This window comes from Propithecus coquereli, unplaced genomic scaffold (assembly GCF_000956105.1).
Source record: "Propithecus coquereli isolate 6110/MARCELLA unplaced genomic scaffold, Pcoq_1.0 Scaffold55, whole genome shotgun sequence".
Taxonomy (NCBI): Eukaryota; Metazoa; Chordata; class Mammalia; order Primates; family Indriidae; genus Propithecus; species Propithecus coquereli.
Window position 1 is genome coordinate 2,135,562 of NW_012151396.1, and position 16,149 is coordinate 2,151,710.

At 37.2% G+C, this 16,149-nt stretch overlaps 1 protein-coding gene across 1 annotated transcript in view; it reads left to right on the top strand.

Annotated features, from left to right (window-relative positions):
- Positions 1-16,149, top strand: part of DOK6 (docking protein 6) — a 557,474-nt gene that overhangs the window by 407,007 nt on the left and 134,318 nt on the right. Inside the window, exon 7 of the mRNA XM_012657584.1 lies at positions 12,375-12,492. Coding sequence (XP_012513038.1) covers positions 12,375-12,492 — 118 coding nt within the window. The remainder of the gene's footprint in view (positions 1-12,374; positions 12,493-16,149) is intronic.

Here is a 16,149-nt window from a genome sequence, read left to right on the forward strand (position 1 = left end):
GATAGAGCTGGAACCCATTCTACTAAGTGAAGTATCCCAAGAATGGAAAAATAAGCACCACATGTACAGGCCAGCAAATCAGTTTCACCGATCAACACCTAAGTGCACATATAGGAATAACATTTATCAGGCGTCGGGCAGGTGGGGCGGGGGAGGAGGGGATTGGGTATATACACACATAATGAATGTGATGCGCACCATCTGGGGGATGGACACACCTGAAGCTCTGACTGGGGAGTGGGCGGGGGGGGGGCAAGGGCAACATACCCTAAACATTTGTACCCCCATAATATGCAGAAATAAAATTTAAATGTAAGACATAAAACCATATGAATTCTAGAAGAAAATGTTGGAAAAACTCTTCTAGATATTGGCCTAGGCAAAAAATTTATGAAAAAGACCCCAGTGGTAATCACAGCAACAAAAATTAATAAATGGGACTCGATTAAATTAAAAAGCTTCTGCATAGCTAAGGAAATAATCAACAGAGCAAATAGACAACCTACAGAATGGGAGAAAAGATTCACAAGCTATACATCTAATAAAGGACCAATAACCAGAATCTATAAAGAATTCAAGCAAATCCTCAAGAAACAAACAACCCCATTAAAAAGTGGGCAAAAGACACGATCAGAAGCTTTTCAAAAGAAGATACACAAATGGCCCAGAAACATGAAAACATGCTTAATGTCACTAATCATCAGAAAAATGCAAATTAAAATCACCTTACCCCAGTTAGAATAGCTTTTATTAAAAAGTCCAAAAACAACAGATGCTGGCATAGATGCAGAGAGAAAGGAACACTTATACACTGTTGGTGGGACTGCAAATTAGTACAACCTTTATGGAAAACAGTATGGAGATTCCTTAGAGAACTAAAAGTAGAACTACCATTCTATCCAGCAATCCCACTAATGGGTATTTACCCCAAAGAAAAGAAGTCATTTTATCAAAAAGATACCTGCACTCAAATGTTTATTGAAGCACAGTTCACAATTGCAAAGATGTGGAATCAACCCAAGTGCCCATCAATTCATGAGTGGATTAACAAAATGTGGTGTATATATACCTTAGAATACTACTCAGACATAAAAAAGTATGAATTAATGCCTTTTGCAACAATTTGGATGGAACTGGAAACCATTACCCTAAGTGAAGTATCTACACGGTGGAAAAACAAATGCCACACACACTTGCTATTAATTGGAACTAACTGATGAGCACACATGTGCACTGAAGGAAGAAAAACTCGGTGGAAATGAAGTGCGGGGAGGGGAAGGGAGCGGACAGGCAAAAACCTACCTAACAGGTACAATGAACACTGTCTGAGTAATTGGCCCACTTACAACCTTGTCTCAATCATTACAAAAGCGATCCATGTAACCAAAAACATTTGTACCCCCATAATATTTTGAAATAAAAAAAATCTTGGGCCAGGCGCGGTGGCTCACGCCTGTAATCCTAGCTCTCTGGGAGGCCGAGGCGGGCGGATTGTTTGAGCTCAGGAGTTCAAAACCAGCCTGAGCAAGAGCGAGACCCCGTCTCTACTAAAAATAGAAAGAAATTAATTGGACAACTAAAAATATATATAGAAAAAATTAGCCGGGCATGGTGGCGCATGCCTGTAGTCCCAGCTACTCGGGAGGCTGAGGCAGGAGGATCGCTTGAGCCCAGGAGTTTGAGGTTGCTGTGAGCTAAGATGACGCCACGGCAGTCTAGCCCAGGCAACACAGTGAGACTTTGTCTCAAAAAAAAAAAAAAAAAAAAAAATCTTGAAAAAAAAGAATATGTACATTCTTAAAAGCATTACTTATTGCAGATAAGAATGGGATTAAAGTTTTCATTTAGATGTTTGTAATGACTTCTGGTGTTATTCCAAAGCTCAGCATTTTTTGTACTTCCTGAAAGTATTTTGGTCAATACATGATTTAAAATATACAATAATAACATCCATTTTTTTCAAGTTTAATGAAAATAATATTCTGCAAAGTCCATTAAATAACATCTAGCAACTTCCATTAAATGAATATGTAAATGTTACATTTTGTTTGTTATACTGAAACAAACTCAGCAAGGTATCTTCTAATTCCTTTCCATTTATCTTGAATAAAATGGAAGATTAAGTATGAGATGTCCCCTATTGAAAATTAAGTCAAGTCTGTGAGAAACCAATTGCCCATAAACCTTCAAACTTCAAAGGACTATTTTAACAAATGCAAACAGTGCCTTAAGCGTGGCTGGCTTAAGGTCTCTGAGGTGTCTATACCCACACAGTTTTCAAGTTTCATAAGCTCTTTTCCAAGAACAAATAAAACTCAATGTTCTCAACTGGAAGCGCATTTGTAGGCAGCATTTTCCTTATGAAGCAGCACAACATTTTTTTTTACAACGACATACACTTCATATGTCACATTAGCATGTTTTCTGGCCACTTGTACTTTTGCAGTACTTCTTATTTATAGTAAGTTTGCCCACCCTCTTTTCTCGGTCATACCAGAGATCACGCTGGCATATGCGACAAGAGGCATTTCTTATTCTCTTCATCATCTAGAGAAAGCTGTTACTCCCCTTACCTAGCTTACATTGTACATGTGTGCTCACATGCACACACACGCACACATACCCTGCTACTAGCATCGCTCACATGTTTCTCATCTGTCTTCCACCTCTCCCCACCTGCCCACATAGGCCAGTTATTCCTCAGGTTCATATTTAGGGGATTTGTATTTATATTTAGATCTGAGCCTAATTACTACATACGTGTGTCTGTCTTCAATATCCTTCCTTTGGTGGCTCAATTTGGGCAAATTTCCATGTCTCGACCACATATACACATAGATGCCTCTGGCATATGCCACCTCTTCCATGCAATAGTTACAATAACATTGCAGCAGTCTTTACCAAGCACTTCAGATGTGATAAACACTGTGATTTTTCACTCTAAAAGCACATCTTAATATTTATAACACTTAAGGTAGATAAGCAAAAACTGAATTTTTTTTTTAAGTTTATATGCCTTCCTGACTGGGCAGCTGTGTAGTCGACATCTGATAGCAGACTAGCTGAAAGCAACACTCATGTGCTCAGCTACCCTGTGATTCTGCCACACATACTACGGTGTTCTGTCTTAAGCATGAGAAAGAGGCACTCACATTCCTGCCCTGGTCCTGCGAAATGGACCCAGCTGGTGTAATTCTCATCTCATCTGCTCCAATAACTTATTTTACAGTGAGTCATGATGAAGGGAGAAGAACATCAGAGCCCTGAAGCCTCAGAGACATCACTCACTGGCTGTGTCACCATGAACAAATTATATTATCCCTCTGTGCCTCGTTGTCCTTGTCTGTAAAGTTCAGATGGCATATTTGTTGACAATTTATATGAATATTCAATGGGATAACATATGAAACCAATTTGCACGTTGCCAGGCACATAGAGAATGGCTCATAAATGTCAATTCATAATTGCTGGATTTCTTGTGTCTCAACTGCTAATCCAATTTAAAAATTTCTAGGCCATCACTCGAGAGATACAAAGCAAAAGGAAAATTACTTAGTTAACAGTTTTTCATATAAATGAATTTTATATAAGTGAACACAGATGAGCATTAACATTCATCACAGGGGCAGGCAAAGCCTCAAAACAGCAAAGGAAAAAGTCCAAAAAGCAGTAAGGTAACACAGATCATTCTTTTGGTAAAAACATGAAGAGGTTTTCATAAAAATCCCAACAGTTGTCAGGCCTGACCTGCTGCTTCCTCGAAGCTTGGGTCCTCTCAAAGGACAAGGCTGGGTTGTCCCACATTGCAATATATTGAGGAGGAAGCTCATTTTTCCCAGGAGAGATGAGCATCGAAGTCTGAAGAGCAATGGACTCAGAGTCTAGAGAGCTATTTTCTATGAGAGTCTCTGTAATTGAAGTTTTACCTTGAGTAAATGCCTGAATTTTTCCGAATGTTGATACCCCATCTGTAAGAGAATTGCTAGATTCTCTAAGGTGGATTTAAGCCCTCGACTACACGGCCTGTCCTCATTCCACGGCAGCCTTGCATGTAGTCAGACCTACATGGTGACTCAGCACAAGTGGAGGGAAGAAGGAACCTCCTTAAAGGTCTCAGAGGTCATGCCCACAGCAGACGTGATGTCTTGTCTACTACACGTTACTGGTCAAACAAACATCGGCCAGCCCGGATTTAAGGGCAGGAAATGTAGACTATTTCTGAATGCAGGCTTTTAAAAGAATTTGCAGCTATCGCCAATCTTTTCACAAAACTAACACAATATTTAATACTATTTATGATGCAAGTTTATTTGAAAGACATTACACAGAATCTCTTGATGGTCAAAAAAAGCACAGAAGTACAGAGGACAATCACAATTCTAGTCTCAACCTTCCATAGGATATATGGCCTTAGGAACATCAATTAACGTCTCGAAGTCTCAGCCTCCTCTCATTTTAAAGAGGGATACTTCATCCCTTTCCTAGCTTCCAGAAAATTTTATGAAGATTTAAGTAGACAAAATCAATGATTTCTGAATCAAGTGCCAGATAAAATGACTAAAGGAATGTAAAAATATAGAATACTTGAAATAGGCTGAAAATAAGGAAGAGGCATTATGTATGTGTTGGAAATACCCAGTAATTTCTACTAGACCAAGAACAGATAAAACAAAGAAGATATTAATGGATGATGAACAATACTATTTCTTGAAAAAGAAGCCCAGACTTCCTAGGAGAAAGTAGAGGAGATTATCAACCTATTTATTTGGAAGAGTGGAAGCTAAAAGATGGAGGTGAGGTTGAACCCTGGGACCGGGGAGAACTTTTATAAGAGGAGTGTAACAACATATCTAACTTATAAAACAATAAAACAGTCATGAAGCTTTATGTGTCAAATAAAACACCATTTTAATGTATAAAATAATACTTAAATAAAAAATGGGCAAGGGACATGAGTAGAAATTTCCCAAAAGACATACCAATAGCCAACAGGTTCATGAAAAAATATTCTACATTGCTGATCACTAGGGAATGCTAATTAAAACCACAATGTGATATCTTCTCACACCATCAGAATGGCCATTATCAAGAGGATGAAAGATAACAAGGCCTGTTGAAGACATGGAGAAAAGGGAACCCTTGTATACTGTTGGTGGGAATGCAAATTAGTACGACCATTATGGGAAACACTATGGAGGTTCCTCAAAAAATTAAAAGTAAAACTATCATATTATCCAGAAATCCCACTGTGGGTTTTTACCCAAAAGATTTGAAATTGGTAAGTCGAAGAGATATCTGCACTCCTATATTCATTGCAACATATTTCACAATAGTCAAGTTATGGAATCAACCTAAGTGCCCATCAGTGGATGAATGGACAAAGAAAATGTGGCACATATACACAGTGGAATACTATACACCCTTGAAAAAGAAAGAAATGCTGTCATTTGCAACAGCATGGATGGAATTAGAGAAAATTATGCTAAGTGAAATGAGCCAGGCACAGAAAGACAGATACCATGTGTTTTCACTTATAAATGGAATCTAAAACAAAATCTTAGGAGCAGAAAGTAGAAATGTGGTTACAGAGGCTGAGGGTGGGAGAGACAGAAATGATGGTCAAAAGGCACAGTATCTCAGACTGGAGAAATTTGTTTCACGGGGTTCTATTGTGGTGAATATAGTTAATAATAGTGTATTGTACATTTCAAAATTGCTAAGAGAGTAAATTCCAAATGTTCTCACCACAAAAAATAAGTATTTGAGGTGATAGTTATGTTAATTAGCTTGATTTAATTTTCACATATTCATAAATCATACCCCATAAATATATAAATAAACTCAACTTGTAATAAAATAAAAAATGCATAAATATATAAGAGAAAATGGGCAGAAACAATGCTGATTAGTCATTTGAAATTAACACTTTCATATATTGATAAAGTACATTAAAAATGTAAACAAATATGTAGAGAAGGAAATACAAAGTAAATAGTGTTTACATGCATGCGTATACATCTGCGTAGAGAAAGAGAGACTCTACATCAGTGTGAATATCTCTTTAAGTATCTATAAAACATGTACAGAAATTGGCTATATGTTAGATAACAATGAAAAATCAACTTCAATATATGGAAACTATTCAGTCCACATTCTCTACCTACAATATATTATTAAATAAAAGTTAATAATAAAATGTACATGAAAAAGCAGTACCTTAAAATATACACAAGCAATATATTATATAAAAGAGGAAAAAAGCTACAATTCTATAATTTTAAGAAAGAATGATTTCTATTCTACTTATCAAGCCACTGGGAAGTAGACAAGTGACATTCAGAAGCAAATGCTTTCATTAAACAAATAAGATTATAATTGCAAATACTTAACTTGAGGAGGTAGAAAAGACCAACAAAACAACCTAAGAAAAATAGGATGTGGAAATTACTTAGGACAAGAGGAAAATATAATACATAAGAAAAACTGAAAAATTACATATTATTTCCATAAATGAAAACACAAGTCTCTCTAAAAGGTAAAAGTATAGAAAAACTATTCAAAGTGAAACCCAATCATATAAATTCAACATATGAAAGGAGTTATAAAAACAGGCAAAATTATTTCTAAGAGAATTTGATGCTGCTTTATAAAAATGTAAACAGCAAATAACCTTTGGAGAATTAATGACTCTTTGAGAAACAATGTTCATAATTCTACTTATACATATATAAGCCAAAATCCCTAGATGGAATACTGACCTAATTTTCTTTTTATTTTCTCAAAATTCTTTAGTTTTGGGATTTGTTAGTTTTAGTATCAAAAGAGCAGAAATAACTTTAAAGCCTTTCAATGTGGATATATTGAATAAATTTGGGACATAGCAAGAGAGCTCCTTGTATGAGTCAGGGTCCACTTAAGTAAATAAAGCCTATGCCAAACAGTTCAATAGAGGAAATTCAATAAGGTAATTTAGATTCAAGGCGTAGGAAGAGCAGAGACAACTCAGGTTAACAAAAGCGGGAAAGATGCTACCACCCCTACCTCCCTTGCCTGCCGCAGTTTCAAGGATGCTGGAGGAAAACAGAACTCCTGGGGCAGAGACGAGGGATTTTGTTACTATGGCACCAGCGAGCATCATGAGTTGCATGTTCCCATAAGTTTCCTTGTTCCCCAAGTCCCCGGGGCCATGGGGTACAGCCCAGGTGGATGCTGCATGTTGCCACAGCGGAGGAACCTGAGTTCAGGGAACATCGGATCTTATAACGTGGCTGCTAACAGAGCTGCCCAGCCTTTGCCCTGGAAGAAGACATCATCTGTATTGTCCTGATAGGAAACAAATCTTCCCTGGAGGAAGATACTGTATCTTCTGAGCCTGTTTGCTACACAAACATACTTGAAAAGATAGTAAGGAGCCAAAGTTCTCACAAGAAATGCAAAACCAGAGTAACCCGGGAAGAAAACGTTTCCTAAAAATGACCCTTTCAACCAGATGTGTTCAAAAGAGTCTTCCAAAGTTTAGGGGAGGAGAGAGATGGAGGTTGGAATCTATCAGCTGGAAATCTCAAATGTTTACAAATAAAAAATATTATTGGCTAAATGGGAGAGAGCAAGAGCAGTCGCCCTTGTTTATATCTCAATGAGAGTCCTCTAAATCTGTGGTCCCCAACGCCCAGCCACGGACCAGTACCAGGAACCAGGCCACACAGCAGCTGAGCGGCAGGCGAGCCAGCAAAGCTTCATCTGTATTTACGGCTGCTCCCCATCGCTCACATTGCCACATAAGCTCCGCTTCCTGTCAGATCAGCGGTGACATTAGATTCTCATAGCAGCACAAACCCTACTGTACACTGTGCACGTGGAGGATCTAGGTCACGCTCCTTATCTAATGCCTGGTGATCTGCGGTGGAGCTGAGGCGGTGATGCTAGCGCTGGGGAGCAGCTGCAAACACAGATTATCGCTAGCAGAGAGGTTTGACCCCACAATAAATGTAATGCTCTTGAATCATCCTGTAACCATCCCCCACCCCATCTGCGGAAAAATTGTCTTCCATGAAACCCGTACCTGGTGCCATAAAGGATGGGGACCGCTGCTCTAAATATAAGGTTCTTTTCTTTTGGTTTTCCTTTCTCATCAGCGTGAGGACAGCATCACCCTAATCTGTGTCATACTCAACTAAAGATAGTAATTTAATCTCCATGTGGCACACTTTGGGCCTAAATCATTCTGCTGGGCTGTGGCTTTTTGAGATGTGTCAGTTGCATGCAGCTCTCCAGAAGAACTCAAATGCGTCAACTACTCTCCAGACTTGTTTGGGCTGTGACTGCTCCTCTTTCCAGATGTTAAATAAGTGGTTTCCGATTCATTGCTCGTATCCCAGAGAACTGACTGCTGTTTCAGCAGAATGGGATCAGGAGAGGGTTAGAGCCCCAAATGGCAAAAAGCCACAGTGAGGGTATCAACTGAATGAACTGCCTCCGTGTCCAGTTGATTTCTGCATCTGTGCTGAAGCATCCTTTCCTAATCCCAACCCTGCACAAAAGGAGGAGAGGAGTGTTGTCTCCAGGAAAGAGAATGTAGTTCAATACTGAGGGAGTCCTGGCGCAAGGGGTTGCAGAATTTTTAGCTTCTTGAGAAATTTTTTACCAAGGCCACCAAAAAAATCCACGTAGCAGATCCTCACAAAGAAGGAACAAAAGAACCTTGAAGAAGTGTATCCATCATGTTTAATTTTTTAAAATGCAGTCATTGCTTAGAAATTATCTTACAATGTAATAGATATTTATTTGCAATATAAATATAAATTGCCTTTTTTTTTTTTTAACATATTCACAATTTTATGGTCCTAAAAAATCCTCCAAGTCAAATTGATGCATTGTTCTTTCAATTAAGAAATCACTTGAGCTGTGTTGGATCTAAGAATTTAGAAAGTAAAACAACAAAAAAGAAAATTACTATAGCATTTTAAGCTTTATTTTTTATCATAATGCTTTTAATTAAAGTATTATAATGTGAAAATAATTAAGGATAATTTTTAGTTAAAAATAGTTAAGGATGTATGTTCTCTTTTTAAAACCTCTCAGTAAAGGAAATTTTATCAAGAGTTTAAAATTAGAATCAACACAATTCTCTAATAAAAGTGCTTGAAATATTGTCATACTGTCTTGGTCATTGTGCCCATCAAAAAGGTCAATTAATTTATAATACATTGCTTAAAGTTCATAATAATATTAAAAATAGCTAGATAAATCAGATAGATTCTACAACATATCTTAGATTGCCCATGGCACAGAATACTTGCATCAGTTTGCTAGGGCTGCCAAAACAAAATATCACAGACTGGGAGACTTAAACAACAGAAATTTATTTTCTCATAGTTCTTGGACTTCTGGTAGTCCAAGATCAAGATGCCGGCAGGACTGGTTTCCTCCGAGGCCTCTCTCCTCAGCCTGCAGACACTTTCTAGTGTCTTTGCAGGCCTTTTCTTTGTGCGCGTTCATCCCTGGTGTCTCCTCCTCTTGTAAGGACGCCAGTCCCACTTGATTAGGGTTCCACCTTCATGTCCTTCTTTAACCTTAATTAGCCTCTTTAAAGGCCCTCTCTCCAAATACAGTCACATTGGGGGACAGCACTTCAACCTAGGAATTTGTGGGGGGAGCACAATTCAGTCCGTAGCGGACCCAACATGCAGTTACGAATGGTGAATGGAGTCTCCGATGTCTAAGAGAACACTTAGACAGCCAAGATAGGGTGAAAGAGATTTGTATCTTTGGCAAAGATCCTGAGAAAATCTATAATCAAATTTTTAAAGACAAATTTTCCATGTTTCAGCAATTTAAATATGGAAGTAGAATAAAGAGGAACCAAAGGAACAAATGAAAAAATAGAATATTGTTAAAAGCGTCCTGGAGCTTGACGACACTGATGAGTGAGAACTAGAGGAACATGAGGTGAAAACCAACAGGGGGCGACTCAGAGGGGAACTGCAGGGAGGAAATTAGTGTCTCCAGTGGTTTCCAGTTATTCGTTTCCAGCAAACAAAATATGTTTACTGTGTTTCCATGATGCTTAAGATTGATCATTTGGGAAGAAAAATGTTTCCCAGAATAAAAAAGTGAAAGGAAAAGCACTTTCATCAAATTTTGGAAAGATTAATTTATCACTGACAATCTATTGTATGCTAAGTAATAAACAAATTATAATATACTAGAAAAAAGGATAAAGAGTAGACAGTAGACAGAACTGTGATTAATATGAGATTGAATTTATGGATTAATTGATGTTATTAATGGGTATGGCTAACATGAATTGAAGATTTATGTGTTTAATTAAGTTTATGCCTCATATAGGACACAGGCTCTAAAGGCAAAAGCCCTTTCTTTTCCCCCAATAACACTTTCACACAATGAGCCTCGCCTCTATTTCCTCGCAGTAGTGTGTGATGGATTCCAGACTTTAATAAAGGGATTTGTTCTGTGAAGTTTGGATTCAATTGAGGGGCCTCACTTGGGGATGTGGAGGGCCACAGGTTCCCCACCCCAACTGGAAAGGTGCGTTGTTAACCAGCATAGCAAAGATTCTGAAAGTGCTGCTCTGGGGTAACTCAGAAATTTGTCTTCTCCTTTGCACTGCCAACGCCCCCACTCCACCCACACACACCCCCCGACCGCGGGATGTGGATGTGGACAGTATACCTATTTTGGCAACAAGGAGGAAAACTCTGAAATATGTTAATATCAAATTTTGCAAAATATAGATTGGTTGCAATGTTACTATTTGGAGCCAAGCCATCTTCTTAAAAAAAAAAAAAAAATACCTTCAACAATGCCAGACTTTTAAATAGACTGAGTATGGCACCTTTTTTTGTTTGTTTGTTTTGAGACAGGGTCTTACTCTGTCACCCAGACTGGAGTGAAGTGGCAAGATCACAGCTCACTGCAACCTCCAACTCCTGGGTTTAAGTGATCCTCCCAGCTCAGCCTCCCGAGTAGCTAGGGCTACAGGTGTGCACCATCACACCCTGCAATTTTTTTTTTTTTTTAGAGACAGGGTCTTGCTATGTTGCCCAGGCTGGTCTCAAACTCCTAGCCTCAAATGATGAGTATGACACTTTTGTGTCAAGACATAGCAGTTCTAGAAATGCTTCACTACTAAAAAGTAAAATCAAATAAATATATTCAAGCTCTTTGACTATACTTTCCATTAAAATGTAAAAACCTCTTGGTTTGATGTCCTCTTAGATTTAAATGACCTGTTAAATCATATCAGGTACTTTCCTGAGAACATCTTCTATGAGAGGTAGTAAGAGTTAAACCCAGTGCTGGATGCAAAAATTGGGGTTCTGGGGGCACAGTGGGAAAATGCACACCACAGGAAGCAGACAGGAACTCTAAGGCTAGATCTGACAGAGACAATCTTTACAACTCCCAGTTTTGCTTAGAGTCAGGCATTAAATAAGGGAAAAATGTGAGATTTTATTAATAAGAGGATTCATCGTCCATTGTTTGTCAAAAGGTAAATGTTTTCTCAAGTTGTGTCAGAGAAATGTGCACTAAGACCAAATAAAACCACCTCTGTATGTTTCTTGAACCCTGTTGTCTATCAATAAAAATGCATTTCTTTCTTGAAAATGCAATGTAAACTATTTTTGTTCTTTGAACTAATCATATGCCTGAGCAAGTGATATGATACCATGTGGGTCTCCTCAGCTAACCTTAAACTATATGTTTCAAATAAGAAAATTCACAATTGTATCAAAGAGTTTCTCAGAGGAAACGCTTTTTCAGTATGAAGTCCTATCACAGGAGCAAGCAAACAGATCTATCTGAGAAAACAGATCATTGTGTAACGGTGTCAGGAGATGTCAGGAAAAATTTTAAGAGACTGAAATGGGTAAAAAAGATTAATGAGTATCCTGTGTTTGGCACCTTTCTGAGATATCTGTTTCTGACCAAGCCTGCACTTTCATTTTTCGAGTTATTTTACAATCCTGTAAATTGTTGAAAGCTGAGAGTTAATGCAAATAATTCTTTTCCATAGAAATGCAAATAAATTTGTCTAGTGGAATGCAATTGATTACTGCCTGGATATTTGCCAGTGTTCCTGATTGGCGATAAGCCATTTGAATTCTCCTTGGAATCAGTTGTACCATCTTAATGTTCCCTTCCTAATTAATGAGTTAGATGAAATTGTTTACAATTTCCTATTTTTGAGTAGTGATTTTACCTTTTAAAAAGTTGTCCTTAAACAGACGATTATGCAGGTGTCTAACAACAGATTCTATCATGTCATTCACATGTAACCCTCAACTTTAAAAGAGCAGATTTCGGTTTCATATTTTAAATAAAGCCTAAAATACATTTTCTTTTTCTTTTAGCTTCAGACAAGCTTGACTGAACAAATGACATTATCCAAATCAATATCTCTTCCTCGTAGTGCGTACTGGCATCACATCACCCGCCAGAACAGCGTTGGAGAAATCTACAGTTTGCAAGGCAAGTGACTTTGAAATAATAAAGTGGTGCCTCCATCAGCTTCCTTGGGTGGGCTGAGTCATGCAAATTGCTTTGTATTTGCATTCCTTGTTTTTCTCCATTTCCATTTATCAGCTGTCACTGGCCACCATGGGAGCTCTGAGATTTACAGTGGCTTTTGAAAAGCTATCATTTCATATACTCATGGTTAAAATTATTTCAAAAATCACTGTGAGGGCTAAGGACCCAATTTGGCACAAGAACTTGACTAACACATTATACAGAGCACATTATCAGAAGCTAAACGCTAATGCTGAGGTCTGTTTCATGCTGTGTTTTACAAAGCATTTCTTTCTTAGCATCCCTTTTCCTTGATAGGATTAAATATCGGTGCAGGAGGCTGACTTCAGGCTCTGAAATGAAATGCTACGTAAACCTACTCACAGAATTTTTAAGGTTTAGCCAAAGCCTTGACATAGAAACCATTTGGAGAGGGTGCAGGCTAGAGGGGGCCAGGTGTAAATACTTTGCTTTTATATTTTTTCTAATGATGAATGGTCAATTAACGAGCGTGGGCATGGCTTGCCAGATGAATCAAATTAATAGATAGCAGGTGTTTGATGAACAACAGCAGATACCCTAGCTTCCTCGGTTGTCTTCCTATTCCTTCCTTTTTGTTTTAAAATGAATAATCTTATCCTTCAAACAAAATATTCAGCTATAAGCAATTGACTAACAGCTGGCCGATACTGGAGGAAGCAAGAAACTAAGAAGAATAAGGCTGAAACACACACAGCTGAAAACATTTACTCATCCCGCAAACATTTGTCGAGCACCACGGGCTTGAACGTAATAAGCATCCAATAAATAGCTGGTGAAGGAATGACCAAGTATGACCTTCAGCGTAGTTAGGCATTCAAAATATGTTTTCCCTTCGTATTTAGCTTTTGCTCATATTAGCAACACAATACTTGACAAAAAGAAATATTTCTGTTGCAAGAAAACTGAAATACTGTGGGTATTTTTATAGCAATATTTACTCGCTCGGGTTTCAAACCTAGACTAATGCAATTTGATCAATGGAAAATAATGGTTAAAGACCTGTTCTGCAAGGCAAAGCGGCCGGAATGATTTTAATCGCTTACCGAAGGCAATTGCATTCTACATTTTAAATGAATTCTTTTACAGCCAGCTTGACTACTTGTATTTAAGAGTTAGTTATTATCTTTCTGTATTATTTGTATGAGAAAATATCTACTAGAATAAGGATGAGAGGGTTGAGAAAAGCAAGGGTGACTGGTTTGGCCATTTCAAGAATCAGAAAGAGGAGACGTGTTTCCCATGCTCTTACTTCCCTCCACAAATGCCAGCCGCCGCACGTGAACACTGCCTATTCCTGTGATTAGGAATAATTAGAAAATAGGCTTGTAATATAAGGTTACTTTTATTTAAAAATACAAATATGGATGTAGATATTGATATCTGCTTAAAAACTAAATAAAAACTATCAAATATCTAAGCAAAAAAAAAGTGAACATGTTAACTTAAATAATATGGGAATAGGCTGGAAAAAATGTAATGCTAATTTTGGCTTTTGGCAAGGGTTTGGCCTATAATTCCAGAAAATAAAAGACTGTTGTTTCATGAAATAGTTTCAAGGAAACATTTCTCTGAAGGGAGAGCTAAGATTTAGACTGATGCATAATTTCAGAAATAATTTCATATGCATCCAACAAAAAATATTAGAATACATTGAAATATCTTAAAACATTGCCAGAGACTCATTGAAGGACAATGTTGATTTATACAATAAAATAGATCCAGTAACTGATTGGAATATTGATTGGAATAGTGATTTATCTCACTAATATTAATTTCCAGCAAAGTTAAGGGCTTGAAATGCCTTATCAATTACAAGTAATTTACTTATATGGTCTCAATATTTTATTCTTCCCTCTTTGGTTGGTAGTGGTTGTAGATGCTGTGGGTAACAGAAAAAAATATATAGGCATTGACAAAGGTAATTACATCAAATCTATATGGAATGTATTCAATGTAAATTATACCGTGGGTTTACTTTTTGACTGTATACTTCTTAGAGCAATATATTTTAGCAGTTTATATACCCCTTGACTTATTACTATATGTACAGATATAAATATTTAGATATCTAGATAGTAGGTAGGTAGTAGACAATATATAGGTGGATAAATAGATACAGATATAAACTTATTAGGGATGCTTTGACAATGGTGATTTGTTCTATTCTCCTTTTGTTCTGTTGTGGCAGTCAAAGGAAGCAGAGGACAAGGAGAGTCAGTAGTTTTTTACTGAGGCTGTGCCCTGGTGGAATCAGGGCAGAATACAACTACTGAAAGAAGAAATCAAAATAGAAACACAGAACCTCAGCGCCCTTCCATGCACATCCACACTTTTTTGCTTCACAAAACTACATTTAGAAGCGTGTCTATCTTTAGTCTTACGTCTTCAATCACGCTCCCTGAAGTGGCATCGCCTCTTCTTTACAAAGAGGAGAATCTAGTCAGCCAACTACCGTCATTGATCTTACAGAGTCACGGTAAAAATCTGATGATGTGGGAATACAGTAGCCTCGAGGAATAAAAATTTATCTTTACAATTTTCTCATATTTTTCTGTGAGGCTGAGATCAATATGAATTAAATTCAGCATGCATTCATTCAGAAGGTAAAGGGAGAAAAGTTTTATGTATTTAAAGTTTAATAGACCAGTATTCATTAATAAGCAGCACATGTACACAAATTGAAAAAAATCATGGAGTGAAAACAAACCCATTCTATGTATATTAAGTCTGCCTATAACTTCAATTGCTTGTCACCGTCACAGCTTTGACTTAGCTCATTTTGGCTGTATTCATTTATGGCATCCTTTGCTCGAGACTGAATATCAATACTGTAATCCTGCATCTACCTTAATGTTTAGAGAATTAAGTGCAATAGAATCTGCCTAATCTTTCCATGCTACTCCCAGAAAGGTACTCTGAAAGAATGAGTTATTGTGGTTTCCCTATTGTACTCTAGGAGTCTGGAATCAAGAGTGAGAAAAGGAATAATTAGCTTCTGACAAGTACATGTTCCTCTAAGTACTACGCAGCTACTGTTTAAAATCTCTACCCCTAAGTGGCTTGAAATAGGTTGAATTAGGTCACCTCTTCTTGGAGAAGTGGTACATAAAGACTTTCCTTTTCTCTCTTTTGTCAGATAATAAGGATGATTGTTTTGTATTAGAAGGCAATGTTCTGTTTATACTTCTCTAACTTTCTCTGCATTTATGAAAAATGTTTATGTTACATTCATAATGGAGATGTTATCTTTAGACTTAGGGAAACCTAAACAGCCAAAGGCAAGAAAATGTGATTCTTCCAATCCATGAGCATGAAATATCTATTTTTTTGTGTGTCCTCTTCTATTTCTTTCATCAGACTTTTATAGTTTTCCTTGTATAGATCTTTCACTTTGATTAGATTTATTCCTAGGTATTATATATTTTTTGTACCTATTATAAATGGTATTGTTTCCTTGATTTCTATTTCAGCTATACCATTACTGATGTATAGAAATGCTACTACTTTTTGTATGTTGATTTTGTATCCTGAAGCTTTACTGAATTTGTTTCAATTCTAACAGTTTTTTGGTGGAGT